At 41.6% G+C, this 22,787-nt stretch overlaps 1 protein-coding gene and 1 pseudogene across 1 annotated transcript; both read right to left on the bottom strand.

The window, feature by feature from the left end:
* Positions 1-393: 393 nt before the first annotated feature.
* On the bottom strand, positions 394-6,659 carry LOC135236058 (extracellular calcium-sensing receptor-like; annotated as a pseudogene).
* Positions 6,660-8,946: 2,287 nt separating this feature from the next.
* LOC135236750 (extracellular calcium-sensing receptor-like) lies at positions 8,947-17,181 on the bottom strand. The gene is made up of 6 exons (XM_064303264.1): positions 16,819-17,181; positions 16,264-16,555; positions 15,184-16,005; positions 13,490-13,717; positions 12,341-12,464; positions 8,947-10,201 (listed from the first exon to the last, which is right to left on the bottom strand). The coding sequence occupies exons 1-6, from the start codon at positions 17,034-17,036 to the stop codon at positions 9,309-9,311; spliced, it is 2,577 nt and encodes an 858-aa protein (XP_064159334.1). The 5' UTR covers positions 17,037-17,181; the 3' UTR covers positions 8,947-9,308.
* Between the last annotated feature and the right edge of the window lie 5,606 nt (positions 17,182-22,787).

Here is a 22,787-nt window from a genome sequence, read left to right as displayed (position 1 = left end):
GCTGCAATTAGGGACTTAAATCAAATGCAGTGAATATTTGCAACATTTAGCTCTGGATTGTTACTCTAGTGCAAAACTGAATGGATGGAGCTGTAAGTAGGTGTGCACTATAACTCTTTTCTGAGCTCTCTGTAGAGTCCCAGTGAGGTGCAGGTACAGTCTCAGGGTTTTCCCTCAGTGGGCTGATGAGAGGGGTTCCCACACTGAGCAAAGAAAATATGCCCTCTGCTGCTTCTATTCTGTGATAGTAGAATGACAAGGAACATAAATGTGAGTTGCTTCATGGTTTAAAACAAAGAAGTCATGTTTCATTTTTAGCAGTTTGTTTCCTGGAATAATTTATAATTTATTACATGATTTATTACTGAATATGTTGCATTTCATATTATAATATTTAAATGGTTTATGGTTTAATGATTACATATTGTATTCTTTAAAAGACAACTGTGTGTAGGGAAGGACTAGAACAAAGATATAGAACATATTCAAATGACTACATATTGATTACAAATCAATACATTTTCTGTATTTACTTAATATGAAGCTTTAAAATGCCTTCCAGCTTAAGCTCTGGAAGTTGACTGGTTCTTTTAACCAACATCTAAATAAAAGTAGACAGACATTCTGACTAGAATATTACTCACACACATTAAATGCAATCTAATGTTTATGACATTTATTTGGCCATCATTTTCTTCTTGGTATTTTTATCGGGTCTCAGTAAGATTATATAACACTTGGGAGCAAAGATGCAGAGGAGTAGTCCATAGCTGGAGGCCAAGATGGCAAATATCTCCACAGCAACTGTATATTTCCCTGGGGAGCTGATGTAAGCAGGGACAAAGGTGATCCAGACAGCACAGAAGATGAGCATGCTGAAGGTAATGAACTTGGCCTCATTGAAGTTGTCTGGGAGCTTCCTGGCTAAAAAGGCCAGCAGGAAGCAGGTGGCTGCCAGCAGGCCGATGTAGCCCAGGACACAGGCAAATCCAGCCCCTGAGCCCACATCACACTCAAGGATGATCTTGGCACTCCTCCCCTGTATCTCGGCTGGGATGGGCGGTGAGAGAACCAGCCACAGCACACAGATGAGCACCTGGACAGAGGTGCAGAGGGAGATGGCCAGTCTCTGCTGCACCGGGCCAAAGTACCGCATGATGTTGCTGCCAGGGACTGAGGCACGGAAGGCCACCAGCACCACCACCGTCCTGCTGAGGACACAGGAAATGCAGAGCACAAAACTGATCCCAAACAGTGTGTGGCGCAACATACAGGACCAGAGAGAGGGGCGACCAATGAAGGCCAGTGCACACAGGAAGCAGAGAGAGAGTGCCAGCAGCAGCATGAAGCTCAGCTCTGCATTGTTTGCCTTAACAAGAGGTGTGTCCTGGTGGAAAAAGAAGGTGGTAATGACACAGCCTGTGAGGGCCACCCCAGAGACTGAAAGAGCAGCAAGAATGATCCCCATGGTCTCCTGGAAGGACAGGAACTCCACCTCTTTTGGAATGCAGGTAGTTCGAGCAGCATTTGACCAGAATCGATCTGGGCACTTCTGGCACTCTGTTGAACCAGAAAAAAAGGATGTAAACCAATAAGTCAAGACCAACACAGTTAACAGGGAAGTTTACAAATGCATCTGACCAAACTCATACTTTGGATGCATATAGTATAAGAGCTACAAAATGAGATTTAATTTGTTGAGTAAATATTTCTGGAGATATGGCTAAATATTGTGTTTTCGCAAGTATGCGAGTATAACAATGCTTGTTATCAGTGCTTGATATAATTTTCAGTAGGGTTGATTATGATACTGTTTAAAATAAACAACAAATTATAATTTGAAAAGACTCATATCACAAGTTTTCCTTTTTCTTTCTTCCACTTTACCAGTTAACTTTGGGGCTTTATTGTGTGGACAGAAGTTAATGTTCTTGTTATTTCTGTAGGAAACCCTGAAAAGTGGCAAACTCTCAGTTCTGGATTGATATGGGGCATGCCGCCCCAGCAAGCAGTAACTTGGCAGGATGGCATACTTGCCATCCCAATAAGATACTGACTTAGTTTGCGAAAGATAGCATGCTCAATGGCCAGGTAGGAAACTAATCATATCCTTGAACATGGTACTTAACTTGCATTGCGTTAACTTGCAAGCTGTGTAAGCTGCTCTAGGTAAGAGTGTCTACTACATGTCTGTAATGTAAGGTGTGCTCCTAGATTTTGCTAGCTCTCAACTGTTTACTTCTGGCCAGTTAGCTACCCCACAATATCTTGATTATGAATGGTTGGAGGAATATTTCTGCCTGCTGTCTCTTTTGCCTGACCCCAAACTAATTTGCATCTGATTCTTAGAGAACTGATGGACCTGCTGTATATCCAAGTTGGAGACAATTGTTGTTTTCCTGCTGACGTTTGTCAAGTTGGACATACGGCAGAAGTCCATACTGTCTGAATTGTTGGTGGAGTTGATTCAAGGTGTTTGTGCCCATGCTGTATAAGAAAATACTGTGTCATTATTTAGGAAATGAAACAGAACCTACTTCAGGCTATATTTAAGAGATTGATTTGGTACCTATGTTTAGCCTAGATTCAGAACATGTATGTAGTGAGCTGTCCGTTTGCCTCGGCAACAATAAACACAGAGCTGCACAGCTGTTCTGGCTTCTGATTTAGGCTGGAAACATACTTGCATTTTCTTGCGCTAAGTGCACGTGAAGTGGCTGCATCCCGGACGACATTGTTCTCACACTCGCCTGCTTACTTTCTCTCTGACTGGAAGTATAAAAGGTATATCCACTAGGGGGTAGATCACGGTATCCCTTCTAATGATCCCGCCATCCTTCCTCACTTCCTGGCGTCAGTCACGTCACTAGGCATAAAATGAATACTGTCACTGTGGTTTATGCGGGTATTGCACCTTCCAGACGCGTAGCGTTAAAAGTAGAGGACGTGCACAAAGGACGCTCTGAATGACTGCAGAATATGCATGACAGCCATATTGTGTATGCGTTCACATAATTAAAATCAAGTATGTTTACAGCCTTAACCAACAACCTTCTTTAGTTAACCAGGTAAGAAGTGTATGAAGTGATTTTGGCTGCAGTCATTAACCACTACAGTGAGTATTAAACAGAAAATGAAACAACGCTAATTTGTTATACACAATGAAACAAGGTTTATGATTAATAGTACCAGAGGTGTTGCTGAACTCTCCTTCTGCACACGGTAAGCAGTCAAAGCAGCAGATGGGCTTTCCTTTCTGCACAGCCTTCCGAGTGCCTGGGGGACAAGGCATGCTGCAGACAGACACAGGCACCTGGATGCATCCAAGACAACATACAGAGCATCACTCTAACTCTGTGCCATCACTGAAAAGCAGTTTACACCCTCAGCATCACAGCACCTTTCATTATCCGGTATTCCAACATATTTAAATGACCTCTTAACACTTAACATATTTGTGTACATTTCAGTGAACCATGCACTAAATCACACACATGCACCATCATTCCTTGCTGATATCTCACCAATGCAGTGACAATACAAGCATGACATATAAAGACACACACACAAACACACACATACTGTAGCAAAATTTGTAAGTCTGTCAGCTATATCTGCTATATCTATAAATAACTAGCTACTGTATATCTGCCAATGAGAAGTAGGCCTACTGCATGGGACTTTGTACTGGTGTTCTTACAATCAACAAAGCCATGTCAAGCAAGGATAGTGACACTGTTTATTCTATTAATTGAATACATGTTCAAATTTCCCTCACAAAATGCAGCGCTAATATATTTTATGTGTAATGTCTCATATATGTGCAAACTTTGTTGAGAGGGCAGATTCAGTAATGCATTGAATTAAGATGTCAATCTGTGCTTTATCTGGAAATTTTGCTGCTTTTGTTCACACTACCGCCGAGTCTGAATATTTTTGTAAATAGGTCCTAGGTTCTGAACATCTTACACATAATATCAACTCCGGCTCTGTTCACACATGCTGCAGACAGCGAAAATTGAAAGAACATTTACGAGTTAAGCTGCATAGGTGAAAGGGGCTTCGGAAAACCTGCAGGGTAATGAACGAGCTGGCCTTTACACTGGGAACAGCAGCACAAGGTTGGCCCTCAGAACTGCCTCCAATACTGTCTTTATGGGTGCCATCAGCCAGTGGGCCAGAGACCGCACTCATTAGCATAGCCCTGTGGGCTTTACAGAGGGAGAAATGCTAAGAATCTGAGTATAAATAACACAGATTTAGAACATGTGATTATGAGTACACCAGTCCAAAAATTCCACAGAAGCTCCTCTGGATAAGTTTATGGCATGCTAAATTCACGGTTCACTTTACCTCTTTCTGGCCACCACCCCAGACGACTCTTTTCACATCGATGTCAAATTTGCTGTGAAATCCGTCCACAGAGTCAAACTGTCCCACCTTGACGAACTTCACTGTCCCTTGTGCCCAAACTTGCCAATTCATGATGTCATAAGCAGCTGAGGGTTCCCCTTTCTCATTGAATTGTGTAACCTCCCCCAGAGGAGTGGTGAAGTTGACAGTGCTGAGGTAGTGGAGAATCTTCCAGGATTTTCAACAATATTTAACAAAATTAAACACAGGGTGATGACAAATGAAAACTGTTAACAGTGAATGTTTGGCACTTCTAAACTATTATCGCACTATCAAATGCAAATGAAATTATATAGAACTAACAATAAATATTGAGCACACTACAGTACTTGGATGGGAGACCACCTGGAAAGACTAAGTTGCTTCAAGAAGTGGTGTCAGCAACCTACTCTATGAGTGAATAATCCTCAATGCCCCAGTACAGTGATGGGGACCGTGTGCCGTAGGAGACACCGCCTTGCAGATAAGACTTTAAACCAAAGTCCTGACTCACTGTGATTATCAAAGATGCCTTGGCATTCATCGCTAAAAGTAAGGGGTTCTCCGGTGTCCTGGTTAAATTCCTCACTTGCTCTCTCTCTCAACATTGTTCTCCCTCTCACACACACTCACAAACATCTATGATTTTTCTATACAAAATCCTAACATCTACTCTTCATAAATTCCTCTTGAACTATCAATATATATGAAGGAATGTTGTTTATCATCACCTTTTTATCATCACCTATCATCACCATTTTAGACTATATTTTGCAAACAGAGAGTATGCTTCACGTATAAGCTATTTATGCATTATTCATAAGCTATTAAAATTATTTTATAGTTTTGCCCAATTTGTTATTGGATTCTGATGCTGTATGTTTCTGTCCTTACTCTTACCTGCCAGGGCTGGAGGTTGGTGACATCTGGACAATCCCCATTTTCAAAGGGGCCATGTCCTGGTTGGCAGGACAGCATGTTGTGAATGGCATGTGCGATGGCATACACAGCCTTGTACACACCATAAGTGATTCTCTGCTCTGTGACATCAGAATAAAAGCTCTCAACATCGTCCAAGGTCTCAGACCCTGTGCACTGGGGCTTGGCTGATGAAGAGGAGCTGGAATCATTCCTGAAAGAACATCTGAAAATTACCTCCCAGAATTCGTGCAGGAAGGGGTCAGTGGGCATATCCTTGGACTGAAATCCAGTGAGAAAACTGAAACCCTGAATGTTTCCCTTGCGCAGTGCAATTCCTATAGTGCCTCTCAGTGAGGGCAGGTTTTGTGGAGAAGCAACAAGTCTGGAAGTAATCCAGGACTCTGTGGCAATCCACTGCTTGTCAGTGATGTTCTGTCTCACCACTTCCCTTAGCAGGGCATTCATGTCTGTGGCCAGGGCAAAAGTGATGATGACTTTGGCGGTGGAATGCCTGAGTGTTTCCACGATGCGCGGGATACTCTTTTCCAAGTTGACCTTGGGGATGACCTCAGAAAAGGCCACACACACCTCAGAGTTCTGCAGCTCCTCCAGCAGAAGCTGGATCCCAGACCTGCCGTAGTCATCATCTCCCATCACGATGCCCACCCAGGTCCAGCCAAAGAGGCGCAGGATGCGTGCAATGGCCCGGGCCTGAAAGGCATCGCTGGGCACAGTGCGGAAGAATGTTGGATACTTTTGGCGGTCTCCAAGGCAAGCGCATGTGGCAGAGTGGCTCACCTGGGGAGCACACAGATTATACACCAGCCTGTCAGCTTAATGCTTCTGACACATCCAGTTTATCTCTGGGAAACATTAAACAGAAAGCAAACACAGCATCATAAACTGTCATTGAAATACACAGGAGAGGCATTTTTAAAATCTATTTAGCATCTACATTTAATGACTCTCTCTGAGTGCATTTGGGCATTAGGAAAAATAGGAGTCATAATGAGTTTCTTTAATGATCACTGATTTGCTGCTGTGCTGTTCCATTGCGCACCATGGGGATGCTGAAGACTCCCAGTGTACGAGCGATCACGATGGATGATGAGGAGCGGCCATCACCGAGGATGACAGGCACCTTGGGAGTGCGGCCGCACCTGGAGCTTGTAACAACAGGGTCCTTCCCGGTTACCAGCCCCAGTGCAGCGCTTAATGTTGTTCTCTCTGCAAGACAGGTGTCAGCCACGGCATACCCCAGGGTGAGATTGGGCAGCAACTGGGGGTTTCTGTTTATCTCTTCCACTGCTAAGATCATGGTCTGCATATAATAGTATGCGTTCAAAAAAAAGCTGAGAGAGAAAAAAGAAAAAGAGAAATTGAAATGCTTAAGTGAAAGGCAAAGCTAAAAAAATAGAGTGATATTTCCCTGTGGATGCTTGTGTAACTCTTACAAATCTCTGTCCATTGTTTGTGATGTATTGCAGACAAGCACACACACACATTCATACACTGTAAGTAAAGTATTCTCAGGTATATACAGGCATATATTCAGAGAAAGAGATGTTGACAGACACAGGAAGATATTCATAGTTATGCACTCACTTCTGACAACGCGCAGGTGCTGCTCGCTGTGTGAAGTCCAGGTTGGGCTCAGGTGGCTCTGAATGAATAAAGAACAGTCCTCCAATGATCACATCACCCTCCTTATACACACTCTGATAAAACGGAGTCTCCAGAAGCCTGCAAGAGGAGTCTGCCAACCCATACACAACTCCAAGGACTAACAGTACCCACATCTGTAACCAGGTGAGAACACCCATCTCTTGCAGAATAGAGAGGCAAGAGGGACAAAATGATGGGAGAGAGGGATCTGAGTTCTCCCACTAACAAAAAAGATGCTTCTTTATGTAGTTCTCAGTCTGCCCACTCTACAAAAGCAAAAAAAAAAAAAAACTATTGTGTAAGCACAGTAATTGAGAAAACCCTGGTGGAGCAGATAGTTAATGGTTAGGACCTCAACCCTAAGGGAAAGAACTAAACCACCTTGTTTTTTATCTGGAGATAATTATTTCAGAAGACCCTGGAGTCTGGTACTGACACTCCCCCTCTAATGTGCTCTGAGTGCTGTTTGTCTTCAACACGTTTTTTCCACAGCAGGCCCCTCACATCTCCCCCGTGTTCCCTTACAGAATTTCATCATTAAGTGTCACAGACAGGATGGTGAAGTCCAGTAACAGGAAGAGAGATGTGATAAAAACAACCCCAGAAAAATGAGTGTTACGGACACATGAACTATTCAATTTAAGCTGAGCTTAGCCCTTTAGCGCACAAGCCAATCCTTTCCCATTTAGGGGGTACCCTATTTAAAGCTTTATAACTACAGATGTGAACACCACATAGACTTATAAAATGGCTTATATGAAGCAAGACAGTTGTACCATTTACAATACTAACTTAGATTAATTTATATTCATATATAAACTAATAATTGCACCTTAGGAATGTCTCTTCGCTGTATCTAACTTGGCAATAACCAATGAAGCAATGGATTGAGGTTGGCTGACTGAACGTGTGTGCCATCTTCTACTGTACATCATCACTGAATTCAACATGACTAAAAAATGTTAAGAAAGGTTGTTATGCACTTTTGAACTTCTCTGACACACTGCTGACAAACACACTTCTGACAGACAATCTCAGCTGCTCATGCTTGAGAAATTGTATTATGTCACCTATCCAATTTGTGAGGAGTAGTTGTCGGTTCCCATTGGATCAAAATTAGTCTTCTGGTGACAAGGGTGGCAAAGGTCATGCAGCAGAACTGTATAGCACTTACTGAAGTCTTACTGGGACCAAAGAAGACCATGAGCGGGTCTGGGTCAATACTGGTCCCAGTCATTTCGTATAAAATTTCGAATTTTTGCCCATTCCTCCTGACAGAACTAGTGTAACTCAGACAGGTTTGTGGGCCTCCTTGCTTGGACACGCTTTTTCAGTTCAGTCCACACATTTTCTATGAGATGCAGTCAGGGCTTTGTGATGGCCACTCCAATACTTTCACTTTGTTGTCTTTAAGCCATTTTGTTACAACTTTGGAAGTATGCTTAGGATCATTGTGGCCAGATTGCCCTCCCAGTCGGGCTATTTTTTATGTCATCATTCAGTGAAAAATGGCATTGTTGCAGTTTGTCATATGTTTTACTATTTTTTGTTATATTGGGCAAGTTTTTAGCCTCTTCTTTCAGCTAGTCATTTACATTCCTTGGTGCAGTTACACTCAGTGGTGATTGTTTCCCCCCCAGGGCTGATATCATCATGAAGGCCCACAAGGCCACTAGTCAAAAGCCCGGGGCTTTGTCATCTCACACTTCTGTCTGCAGCCTGCAGAGTGGAAACTCTATCTAACAAAAGTCCATTAAGCAATGCAAATGTGAATCTAAGAGAGGGACAGAGAGATGTGATGGTGACTGAATTTACATGTGTAGGGTGGAATCACAGTGCTGCTCAGATGAGAGGGGGGTTCCCACACTGAGCAAACAAAGGTTGCCCACTGCTGCTTCTATTATGTGATGGTGAAATGACAAGGAACAGAAATGTGAGCTGCTTCATGGTCAAAAAAGTAATGTTTTATTTTAACAGTTTGTTTCCTCAAACAATTTATAATTTATTACATTATTTATTACTGAATATGTTGTATTTCATATTATACTATTTAAATGGCTTATGGTTTAATGATTAAATATTTTATTCTGTAAAAGACAACTGTGTGTAGGGAAGGACTAGAACAAAGATATAGAACATATTCAAATGACTACATATTGATTACAAATGAATACATTTTCTGTATTTACGTAATATGAGTCTTTAAACTGCCTTCCAGCTTCAGCTCTGGAAGTTTACTGGTTCTTTTAACCAGCATCTAAATAAAAGTAGACATATTCTGACTAGAATATTACTCTCACACATTAAATGCAATCTAATGTATATGACATTTATTTGGCCATCATTTTCTTCTTGGAATTTTTATCGGGTCTCAGTAAGATTATATAACACTTGGGAGCAAAGATGCAGAGGAGAAGTCCATAGCTGGAGGCCAAGATGGCAAATATCTCCACAGCAACTGTATATTTCCCCGGGGAGCTGACATACGCAGGAATGAAGGTGATCCAGACAGCGCAGAAGATGAGCATGCTGAAGGTGATGAACTTGGCCTCATTGAAGTTGTCAGGGAGCTTCCTGGCTAAAAAGGCCAGCAGGAAGCAGATGGCTGCCAGCAGACCGATGTAGCCCAGGACACAGGCAAATCCAGCCCCTGAGCCCACATCACACTCAAGGATGATCTTGGCACTCCTCCCCTGTATCTCGGCTGGGATGGGCGGTGAGAGAACCAGCCACAGCACACAGATGAGCACCTGGACAGAGGTGCAGAGGGAGATGGCCAGTCTCTGCTGCACCGGGCCAAAGTACCGCATGATGTTGCTTCCAGGGACTGAGGCACGGAAGGCCACCAGCACCACCACCGTCCTGCTGAGGACACAGGAAATGCAGAGCACAAAGCTGATCCCAAACAGCGTGTGGCGCAACATACAGGACCAGAGAGAGGGGCGACCAATGAAGGCCAGTGCACACAGGAAGCAGAGAGAGAGTGACAGCAGCAGCATGAAGCTCAGCTCTGCATTGTTTGCCCTAACGAGGGGCGTGTCTCGGTGGAAAAAGAAGGTGGTAATGACACAGCCTGTGAGGGCCACCCCAGAGACTGAAAGAGCAGCAAGAATGATCCCCATGGTCTCCTGGAAGGACAGGAACTCCACCTCTTTTGGAATGCAGGTTGTTCGAGCAGCATTTGACCAGAATCGATCTGGGCACTTCTGGCACTCTGTTGAACCTTAAAAATTATGCAAACAAACATCTAAGGTAAGATCTACACAAACCTCTAAGTAAAGTCCAACAGAGTTAACAAGGAAGTACATGTAATACATGAAATACAATGAAATACATGTGTCGAGAACACACTTTGGACACATTCAGAATCAGAGATACAAAATGAGATATCATTTGTTGAGACTGAATAAATATTTCTGGAGCTATGACTGAATGTTGTGTTTTTTGCAAAGCAGTTTTGAGAAAACTGATGTTAAAAGATTTTGTTGGGAATATTGCCCATTCTCATAAAATACACCCTTAAACCCGAAACTATTGTATGAAAATTATTATATTTGTGTAGTCCCCGACACAGTGCTTGTCATTATTTTCAATAGGTTTGATTAGGATCGTTTTTAAAGTAAACTATACATTGAAATGAATACGAAAAAAACATATATCATAAGTTTATACTGAGATTTAACTCTAAAACCTAAACACATTAGCGACAGCTCTTCCCTCTGAAATATAACAATACCACTTCCCCTGGGTTGCAGTCAGGGTTCAAATTATAATCTGAGCTTTGTGGAAGTCTCTAAAATAACTAACGTTAGGTGTAAAAAGCTGACACATAAAGTAGTTCAAACTCAATTGAGCTTTATTGAGGAACATTCAATACAGAAATCAGACATTCGCTCAGTTCGATTCACAATGGTGAACAGGGGAGAAGCCCCTCAAACTCCTCCTTTGTCTCACCCACGGTGGCACACCACACAAACAACCAAAGACAACAAAACACAAATCAAACAACACAGACACGTTTGTACAAGACAGTAATCACGCTATTTACAACATTTACAGGGCAACAGTCCCGCACGAACCCGATAAAGTGTCCCGTGCACGGGGCATGCTGGGAGCTGCCGGCAGCATGGTAGCTAGTCTATACTACTACTGTCTATTCAATATATTATAAAGATAATGTTGGCTGATACATGTAGTGGCTTCTTCTTCCAAATACGTTTGAACGTTTGTGGCTCACGTGCTCTCAACAGGAACAGGCATAGTTTGTGCAATATTCTACTGCGCACCATGGTGGCTTGGTGGTGAAGTGCAGCCATACTGTCATTCACAAGAGAATATGGTGCGTTTAGTTCTTTTGGAAAACATTTAGCCTTTTAGCCTATTTATCTCGTTAACCTAAATAATACTCATTACATTGAAAAATGCATTATTTGTGATTGATTAAAATAATGTTTGTTGTTAATGTATTAGCGACCCCCACAGATGATGATTTTACTGCTTCCATGGGAGCTCAGACCCCTCCTTATGGGAGCTCAGCTCCCACTGGCTCCCACATAACTCGAACCCTGGTCGCAGTGTAGTATGATGGATAAGATACCTACATTGTAACCTAAAGTTGCATGTTAAATTTCCAGGTCCCTAATTATATCATTGAGCAAAGTGCGTAACTTGATCTGCATCAGTTTATAAGCTGTGTATGTCGCTCTGGATAAGAGCGTCTGTTAAATGCCTCTAATGAAAAGAGTACTCCTAAATGTTGATAGCTATCATCAACAGCCCCTTACTTCCAATGAGTTACTATCCCACAATCCCTTGCATACAAATGCTTGGAGGAAAATGGCTGCCTTCTCTCTCTTTTGCCGCATTGGGTCACATATGTTGAGGGATATTAAACATGTATAAAGTGATTTTCGCTCCAGTAATTGAACAAAACATTGAGCGTTAAACAGAAAAGGAAACAACACTTATTTGTTGTGCACAATGAAACATGGCTTTAATGCATGTTTTTTAACTTGTACTAAAGAACAGCAAGACAAACAGATAGCCAGTCCTGGCTGACAGGTCATTAGCACATATATTTGCCTTGCACACCCTGGCTACATGTCACAAGCATTTGCATTCACAGGAATGGGACAGCCTGTATGACACACTGGCCACCCTGCTCACCCAATATGAAACAAACAGGCTGAACATAAACATGTCAGTCTGAAAGTTGTCTTTGTTCATTAAAAATGGCAGCTGTAACCATTTGTTGAGACCTTAAAGCTTTTTGGTATCGTATATCATCTTTGCTTTGTGCAAGTGTTGCAAATAATGGTGCTTGCTCATCATCATGGTTAAAAGAGGGAATGGTTAATAGTACCAGTGGTGTTGGTGATCTCTCCTTCTGCACATGGTAAGCAGTCAAAGCAGCAGATGGGCTTTCCTTTCTGCACAGCCTTGCGAGTGCCTGGGGAACAGGACATGCTGCAGATGGACACAGGCACCTGTATGCATCCAAGACAACATAGAGAGCATCACTCTAACTTCATGCATCACTCAAAAGCATCTTATACTCTCAACATCACAACACTTTCATTTTCACTGACATACTGAAATTACCTTTAGACACTTGTTACATTTCAGTGAACCATGCACTAAAAATGTGACAATTCTCTAAATAACTGGCTCAATAACATGTTTTGTAATGCTACAAAGCACTATTGGGACAGGGCATATATACACACACATACACACACATGCATGCATGCACACATACCAAAAATTCAGTTGCTGAAACAACTCTAAACTGATTTCAATCAACTCAGATAGGGGCACTTTACAGAGTTCATTTTTCAGAGTTGATTTTACCCAGAACATTTTGCAGAATGCACACATACACAATGGCAATAACATGAAGCTGCTCAACGGCATTTGACCAGCAGGGTACTGGAAACACCCCATCACAAGTCCATGGGTGTGTTTAGCAGGGAACTGTCTTTGTTGCTGATTTTGTTATATCTGGGCAGTGTTGGTGTTAATAACTCATACCAGCTGCCAGTGAAGGGTTGTACATGCAAACCTTCCCAGAATGCTCCCCTCCCAGTGGGCCTGTTTGCGCCATGCAGTGCTGCTAATAACCTTGACCCTTTCACACACGGGACCCCCAACATTGGGTTAGGTAGCAGTTTTCCCTGTTCACACACAGGTCTCACAGATGGAAAAATTCTGTCGAGTCTGTTTACACATGACATGACTGATAGATTAGGCAAGGCAAGATGTATACCCTCTGAAGTAATGCGGGACAGAAAATGTTAGGTAAGTTTGTCTTTAAAGGGCTGGCCTCAGAACTGAGTCTGACAGTTCTGTGGGCTCTATACTGCGCTCATCAGCATAGCTTTGTTGGCTTCAAGAGGGAAAATGCTAACAATCTGAGAATAAATAAACCAGATTTTTAACATGTGAAGTCCAAAAATGACATAGACGGCTCCCTGGCTAAATTTGTGGCATGCAAAACTCACGTTCGCTTTACCTCATTCTGGCCACCGCCCCAGACGACTCTTGTCACATTGATGTCAAACTTGCTGTGAGATCCATCCGCAGAATCAAACTCTCCCACCTTGACAAACTCCACCATCCCGTGCACCCCAACTTGCCAGTTAATGATGTCATAAGCAGCCGGTGGTTCAACGTTCTTGTCAAAGTGTATAGCTTCCCCCGCAGGTGTAGTGAAGTTGACATTGCGGAGGTAGTGGAGAATCTTCCAGGATGTTCAACAATGTAAACATAGGGAGAATAAAACCATAACAGTGAATGCTTAGCACTTCTAAACTATTAACGTACAGTCGTACCTCGGATATCCAAACCTCCGAGATCCAAAAAGTCCAGTCAACCAAACAGGGAGATATTTTGAATAGTATAATATACGTACTATTTCTGACGCTTTGTTTATGCCTTTGGTTTTCTTCCTGAAAATGAGTGCTACAAGTGTTGCTCGATTGTGTCACAATAAAGCTGGGTGGTATCATATAATTTTTAATTTTAGGCTACTGTGACAGTTTCAGCATCTCAGTGGATTTGTTAGGTGGATAATACTGGTGTTACCACCCATTTTTTTGGAAGTCAATTGTTGGATGTGTTTTATGCAGTTTATAAAGCCTGTATATCAGTTAACTCTGTGCTACCCTGCACCTTGTTAATGCCTGTTGATCAAATTTGCTTGTGCTGCTTTGCGTGATTTGATAGTTGCATCTCTTTCAATGGGATATCCCCCCATCATGTCCCTATGTCAACATGGTTATTTTGTCATGGTGCTGTATTAGCCATGCCACGTTTTCAGCAATAACTCAGTGTGGTATTGCCTGCCCACTGTGTTTTTCATCAGTCATATGTTTTTTTTTTCTTAAACAGGCAGGTGGTGATGGGGTGGGGAGCTCCATGTAGGCAGTGGTGGTTAATATAGCAGTCAAAAGCCACATACATCTCATAGAATGACTACTGCACAACTAAAAGAAGATACCTGTTAATTTTACCATTGTTTATAATTATATTTGGAAACATGGTCAAAAATAGGTTTTGAGACAGGCTACTCAGGAGGGAGAAGAGGAACAAAATTAACCTTTATTTTATTCTCACTGGTTCAGAAAAATAACAGAAACTTTTTAAAATTCTGCTTGGAGCACAAACAGATAGGAAAAAAAAAAATCAGTTTTCTAGCCCTATCTACAATGTAGCTAATAAAATGCTATGGAATTAATAAAATCGGTCTTACACAGGAGTTAGTGGTCAATCCGGTAAATTAGGAGCAATGTTCAATAAATCACATTTCTCTTTCTTCGTTGTTATATGTGACATGCTTCAGTTTAGGCTGAACGAATTTTGAGAGTGTGATTGATCAGTATTCACAGTCTTTTTGCAGGTTAGGTTATTTGATGCATAATTGGTCAAAATAAACAAAGTATAGCAAATTGGGGAAAATAACCAAGTTTCTATTCCAATTTTGGCATAAATCCTAAGCATAAGGGAACAGTTAATTATCTTAAAATTCAAATTAGGCCTGTTTCCGTTAACGACTTTTAAGCGAATACGTAGGTGAGTATATGAGTAGTAAACAGTGATGCTTCATTTATAAGCTATTTATGGCTTATTCAGGAGCTATTAATAACATTATTTAAAATTTTGTTTATTGGGTGCTGCTTCTTAGTATGTTTCTGTACTTACTCTTACCTGCCAGGGCTGGAGGTTGGTGACATCTGGACACCCCCCATTTTCAAAGGGGCCATGTCCTGGTTGGCAGGACAGCATGTTGTGAATGGCATGTGCGATGGCATACACAGCCTTGTACACACTGTAAGTGGTTCTCTGCTGGGATATATCAGAATAAAAGCTCTCAACTTCACCTAAACTCTCAAACCCTGTGCACTGGGGCTTGGCTGACGGAGAGGGGCTGGAGTCATTCCTGAAAGAGCATCTAAAAATGAATTCCCAGAATTCTTTCACGAAGGGGTCAGAGGGTCTATCCTTGGGCCGAAACTCAGTGAGAAAATACCTGAGACCCTGAATGTTTCCCTTGCGCAAGGCAAGTCCTATAGTGCCTCTCAGTGAGGGCAGGTTTTGTGGAGAAGACATGGGTCTGGAGGTAATCCAGGACTCTGTGGCAATCCACTGCTTGTCAGTGATGTTCTGTCTCACAACCTCCATCAGCAGGACATGCATGTCAGGCGCAGTGGCAAAAGTGACAATGACTTTGGCTGTGGAATGCTTAAGAATTTCCATGATGCGCGGGATACTCTTCTCCAAGTTGACCTTGGGGATGACCTCAGAAAAGGCCACACACACCTGAGAGTTCTGCAGCTCCTCCAGCAGAAGCTGGATCCCAGACTTTCCATAGTCATCATCTCCCATCACTACGCCCACCCAGGTCCAGCCAAAGAGGCGCAGGATGTGTGCAATGGCTCGTGCCTGAAAGGCATCGCTGGGCACAGTGCGGAAGAATGTTGGATACTTTTGGCGGTCTCCAAGGCAAGCGCATGTCGCAGCATAGCTCACCTGAGGAAGCATAGAGATCACACATCAGCCTGTCAGCTTAATTCTTCTGACACACCCAGTTTATCTCCAGAAAACCTCAAACAGAAAACAAGCACAGCATTATACAATATCTTTAAAACACACCAGAGAGGCATATTTAAAAATGTATCTATTTTTGAATCACTGTCTCTGAGCACATTTGGGCATTACGAAGAGTAGGATTCATAATGGTTTTCTTTAATGATCACTAATTTGCTGCTGTGCTGTTCCATTGCGCACCGTGGGAATTCTGAAGACGCTCAGTGTACGAGCGACCACGATGGATCCTGAGGAGGGACCATCGCCGACGATGACAGGCACCTTGGGAGTGCGGCCGCACCTGGAGCTTGTAACGACAGAGTCCTTCCCGGTTACCAGCCCCAGTGCAGCGCCTAACACTGTCCTCTCTTTGAAACATGTATCAGTCAGGGCATACCCCAGGGTGAGATTGGGCAGCAGCTGGGGGTTTCTGTTTATCTCCTCCACTGCAAAGATCATGGTCTGCATATAATAGTATGAGTTTAAAAAAAAGCTGAGAAAGAAAAAAGAAATATAGAAATGGGAAAGGCTTGAGGGAAAACAGAGTTAGAAAATCAGAGCTTGATAATTACCTATAGACGTTGGCATATGTTGAAAAATAAATTTTTGTACATGCTCTGTGAGTACACACATACACACAGACACACACATGCATACAATGCAAGTAAGGTATTTGCAGGTAGATACGGGCATATATTCACAGAGATATTCACTGTTTGACACAAGACATTCATAGATTAATGGTTATGCACTCACTTCTGACACTGTGAAGGTGCTGCCTGCTGTGTGAAGTCCAGGTTTGGCTCAGGTGGCTGTAAATGAACAGGGAACAGTCCTCCAACGATCACGTCACCCTCCTTATACAAACTTTGATAGAACGGAGTCTCCAGAAGCCTACAAGAGGAGTCTGCCAAGCCACACACAACTCCAAGGACCAACAGCACCCACTGTTGTAACCAGGTACGAACACCCATCTCTTGCAGAAGAGAGAGGCAAGAGGAACAGAGAGATGGGGAGAGAGATCAAAGTTCTTTGACTGAACAAAAAAGATGCTTCTTTATGTAGTTCTCAGTCTACCCACTCTTCAAAAGCAAAAACAAAAGACAAACTAAAAAAATAAAAGTGCAGTGTAAGTGCAGTAATTGTGTAAACCCTGGTGGAGCCCAGTTAATGGTTGGAGCCTCAACCCAATGGGAAAGAACTAAACCACCTTGTTTTTTATCTGGAGGTAATTATTTCAGAAGACCCTGGAGTCTGGTACTGACACTCACTCTCTAATGTGCTCTGAGTGCTTTTTTTTTTCAGAGTAGGCCCCTCACGTCTCCACTGAATTTCCTTACAGAATTGCCCGATTAAGTGTCTACAGACTGGATGTGCAGTCCAGTTCCTGGAAGAGTGATGTAATAAAAACAAACCCAGAAAATTGAGTGTTACAGACACATGAACTATTCAGTTTAAGCTGAGTTTAAATGGCATAAGTAACACTGCGGCAATTGGAGTTGTAAATTATTCGGTGTTTTGACGTAAAGGTTGTTGCGTTTCCATTGTTTTCAGCATTCGGGTGACAGGTCACGGCACGCAAAATATTATAATAGGTGGCGTGAAGCCAAACATTTTCTAAATTTGTGTTGTCTGTTCACCATGTGACACAGTGGCAATTACTGGGTCACAAGACACAAATGGTGGGGAATGTGGGCACCGTGGCCTCTAGTGGAATGACATTTTTTCAGACGACTTTTGAATTTCAACAAGCCAGCACTCTTCCGGTAGTTTATTAATGCACTGCATGGCTATTAGTGTAATCATTATGGTGATAAAAATCAAGGGTGGAACAACAAATAGCGTTACCATGCTCTTTGGAACATTTCTGATTTTACAAAGCACCAAAAACTAACACACACACCACCTGTGGATTCTCATGGCCACTGAGGAATTTCAACCAGAAATGAGTTTGGCTTTATGACACAAAATACATGATGAGGGTTAGGAGTCCTGGAGTCACCCCACGCAGCTGAGCAGAAAGGCCACCCGAGCTCCTGCTTGTGTGGGCATGTCTTCATGTGTGTACAAATACTGTGCACTTTCCTTTAATGAGGAGACTGGAAATTATTCATTAGCTAAATACCTGCATCTCATGTGAGTAATCTCTGTAGGGAAATAGAGTTCCTGCAGCTCAGACACATACAATTATCAGCCACTTTGTCACATTGCATTTAACAACAGCTACCTTTTTCAAGTATCTAAATTTACCTGGATTTACAAGTGGAACATGGATGATTGCAAGAAATATTATTAAAAACCAATTACACTACAGTTGAGCTGTAGTGTTCATTGAAAATAAACCCTCCAAAATAGTAATAATATTATTATCAAGAGTGGTAAACTCAAAGACACTAAAAGATAAAAAATAAATAGAGTAAAATTATAGGGTGATTTTACTAAATTGTAAAGAAGGTGACTGTTTACAATGAATAAGTGCACCTTAGGGCTGTCTCTCTACTGTATCTAACTTGGCAATGACTAATGAAGTGAAGTTGGCTGACTGAAAATGTGTGCCATCTTGTGCCTTACATCGTCACTGTATTCAAGATTGCTAAAAATGTTAAGAATGGTTGTTATGCACTTTTGAACTTCTCTGACACAGTCCTGATAGAAAGTCTCAGATTTTTAAGCTTGAGAAATTGCATTATGTCCATTTTCCAATAGCGTTTGTGAGGGTGGGGTTGTCTGTTTGCATTGGAGAAAAATTAGTCTCCTGGCAAGAAGGGTGGCAAAAGCCATACAGCTGCACAGTATAGCACTAACTGAAGCCTTATTGTGAGGTAGACCAAGGAGGACCATGAGTGGGTCTGGGTCAATGCTGGTCTCAGTAATTTCAGAAAATGCCTTAAATAAAAAGCTCCAAAATGAGGCACGTTTAGAGCTGTGCCAAAATCAGTGAATGTGAGACCCTGGGGGATGCTTAACTTCTGTCAAATGTTGTATCAGAAAATGTTTTACTTTTCAAAAATTTTGTCTCCCCCACTTTTGGTGGTTGTTTTCAAACGTGTTTTTTTATGCCGCAACAAATGTTGGGCGACCCTTCAGTGACCGCAAGAAGGGAGACGAGAAGAAGGTAGCAATCACTATCCACTCAGTGTTGCCAGATTTTCCGTCCAGTCAGGCTATTTTTATGTCACCATGCAGTGAAAAATGGCTTTCGGGAGTTTGTCATATTTTTGACTTTTTTGTTGTCATATTGGGTGAGGTTTTTTAGCCTCTTCTTCAGCTAGCCGTTTACATTCCTTGGTGCATTTTTGTTCCTCCTCCGCCTATCCCTTGGTAATCTACCTGAAGCCTGTCAATTGACCTTTAGCAAATGAATAACACTGCAGAGTCCCCCAGTCCCTGCTTAAAAACAGTTGCTATGTACCACTTCCTCCGACATCTAGCACAGACACTGTCTGCAACAGGACAGCTGATAACAGAATTTTTTTTTTTAGCTAGCTAGCTACAAATTACAAAGTTTGTGTAACTGCTGTTGGGGAACTTGCACAACTGACACGTGTTATAATGAACGTTTAGAGGTGGGGTGGGTATTTTTATTCCCTAATTCCCTAAGCCGAACACAAATTTGGAACAGTGTCTGTTTGACAATACTGCGAACAGACACAGCTAGCTAACATTTGCACAAAGGTAAGCTATATTCTGCCTATTAATAGCATTACATCACATGTTTAGTCTATTAAATTGAGTTCGCCGTGTGATTAAATCAAATCAAAGTTTATTTGTCAAATGAACCGTTAACAGTATGGCAGATAGGCAGTTAGCTGGCAATGAAATGCTTAATGTTAGCCTGTCAGCATCATTGTGTAGCTATGTGAAAGGAAAACACACCTAGTGGTGAAACAATAAGATAAATAATAAACAAAAATAAGAAAAGTAACTATGTTTGTCACCACGTTGGTGATGAGCGTGTTTGTTGTGCTCGACCTTGCATTATGAGCATGTTCATGTTTGTCCGGAGAAAATAAGCATACCGTGTATGTGTGTACTATATGCACACACACACACACACACACACACACACAGATATGTTAAAGTAATGTACATTATGCATTGTTTTTTTTGTTGTTGTTGTGTGTTTGTTTGTTTTGTTTTATTAAGATATTTTATTAAGATTGAGGTTTCATGCTCAGAGGCTTTGTTTTTAAATATGGTAACACTGGCAACCTAATGCTATAAAGAGCTAGCTTGAGAGTAAAGTGAAGTCACTATAATGTTCAGTTAGATGGTGCATGGTTTGTGGAACGGCACATTATTATTTTGAGTGAATGTTGCACACCAGGGTTAAAGCTGTATTTGCTGGCTGACAGGGGCAAAAGGGAGCACAGCAAGGCCCATGGGGAGGACAATTATTAATAGGAAAAAATAATCAATTGTAGACTAAGTGTGATGGATCGGGGGGGGGGGGTATTGCCTAGAAGAAGAGGTTTAGAACTTCCATACATCAGACACTCCAGACTGGTTTAGAAAATAATCTACCGGCCTTCAAAGTTTGCGACAGTAGTGAGGATTTGGATGAGGGTCAATCCAGTTAAGGGCCCAGGACACATTTAAAATCCCTGCCCATAATTAGCTGGCTGCTACTATGATTACAATATGTTTATTGATGATATCATCCCAGTTTGGTGCATATACATTAACTATAATGACTATAATGAGAATTGTAGAGTGCACCTGAAACTATAATGTAGTGCCTTGAGGGTCTGAAATGACATTAGCTAAAGAGAAAGGAATATTGCTCTTTATTAGAAAAGTCGCTCTAATAGCTTCACTCTGAAATCCCAAAAAATAGATCTGCCCCACTCAGCCTCTATTTAGTCGAGCGTGATCTGTTACCTTCAGGTGTGTTTCCTGTAGAAAACTAATGCCTGTCTTCAACTGTTTAAGGTCAGTAAACACCCTATTGTATTTAATGAAACTATTTAGGCCTTTTACATTCCAGCTGATTGCTCGTACACATGGCCAAATTCTCCCTGTATTATGGCCTTCCTATTAATTGAACAACCAAACCTCAATGAAATACATTTTTATTTTTATTGTGCATTTTACAGAGACATTGTCACAAAGACGCTTAAAACTTCTTACCCATATCGGCATGCTTTATATATTGAGTTGGAGCCAAATGATTCACTTTGAGCAAGCTATTTGGGTTACTGCACAGATGTGCCCTATAAAAGTGTCCACTGCGTGCATATTATTAATTATAGATGATATGCATGTTATGATATTAGATACAAAACATACTCAGTAACTTTTAAATAAAAGACAACTGAATCATAAATCATACATGTCATCATACCATTTATGGTTGGAAAGTGTTTATATATAGATACGCCATTAAATGGCTGAAGAGGGTTTCCTGTTTGTCCACCAGACAGCCAGAAAGACAAGATATGCTGAAGAGATCATCAATAGCCTCCGTGCCTGAATACTGGACTACAGTACCCTCTACTGGCTGCTTTTTGCTATTTCTGTTGCTCAAGAAATGCAGACATTACATCTTGTATATCATGTTATTTATTTTATTATGTAGGAAAATGGCATAGTAAATTACAATTGTGGCTAAAATAAAGTCAGAATTCTGACTTTAATCTCAGAATTCTGACTTTAAAGTCAGAACTCAAAAAAAAATTGCACGTGGCCCTAATCCTCTTCCGTATGAAAGTAACCTTTGCTAAAAGCATCTGCCGAATTTTAAACTGTAAAGCCCCCATGTGGTGCAAAGCTGAAACAGCATCGACAGCCATGTTTCTCTGAGGACTTCCAGTTTTTAACTCCGGAATGTCTTTGACTTCATCCAACATTTGCTCTATTGTCAACAGAATATTTATATTATTTGCTTTATTGAGAATATACAATATAGATGTACATTTTTACTCCTAAATTCATATCTCATACATTTGTCTACCCATAGTCAAATCAGAAGTGCTTCAGGAGATGCTCTTCAGTCCCTGAGTACAAACAGAGTACTAAAAGTTGCCCCAACAACTTATCTTTATGACAGTCATTTACAAGTTCAGAATACAAATTCACTGGAGGGGATCTTGCATGTTAAAAGGAGTTGGTGTTTGCCCTGGGGTTGAGATTTGTGCACTGAATGTTTCTTATAATCATCTGATTTGCATTGTTTAAAAGTGGTCTCTGTAATCAGTTCACATCTCCCTGTTGATGAAATAAGAAAGGGAAAATGGTCAGGATATTAAAATTATGTGTCAGAAAGCATAACTGGCATGGGGAAGAGTAGGGATATCTCTCTCCTACTTGAGAGCTCCCTTCCCATAATATGATAATACAATCATGATGTGTTTTGATATCATTTAGATGGGGCAGCAGTGTAGAACCTGTAATATATGCATAAAATCTATTTTCACAAAATAGATGCTTAAAATGTGTTTCCTTCCTTCGCAAATGACATGTTGTTTTTGAAATGAGAGCTAAGAAACAAAGGGCTGCTGCCTGCAGGTACACAATGTTATTTTTGTTTGTGAATAAATGTGCCTGCCTCACTCCAGGGCCAACCCCCCCACCCTCCCACCCCTACAGACTACAGAATAGATTAATTATGATGCAACATCACAGTGGAGGTTGCGTCTTCTGCACACCCATGGCACAGAAGTCATTACTTAAGACAGAAACAGGTACCTGTCTCCACATGCCAAACTGAGCCTACTGCACCTGAG

Source organism: Anguilla rostrata, chromosome 12 (assembly GCF_018555375.3).
Source record: "Anguilla rostrata isolate EN2019 chromosome 12, ASM1855537v3, whole genome shotgun sequence".
Taxonomy (NCBI): Eukaryota; Metazoa; Chordata; class Actinopteri; order Anguilliformes; family Anguillidae; genus Anguilla; species Anguilla rostrata.
Note: the sequence above shows the minus strand (reverse complement) of the source record. Positions and strands in the feature narration are given on the sequence as shown.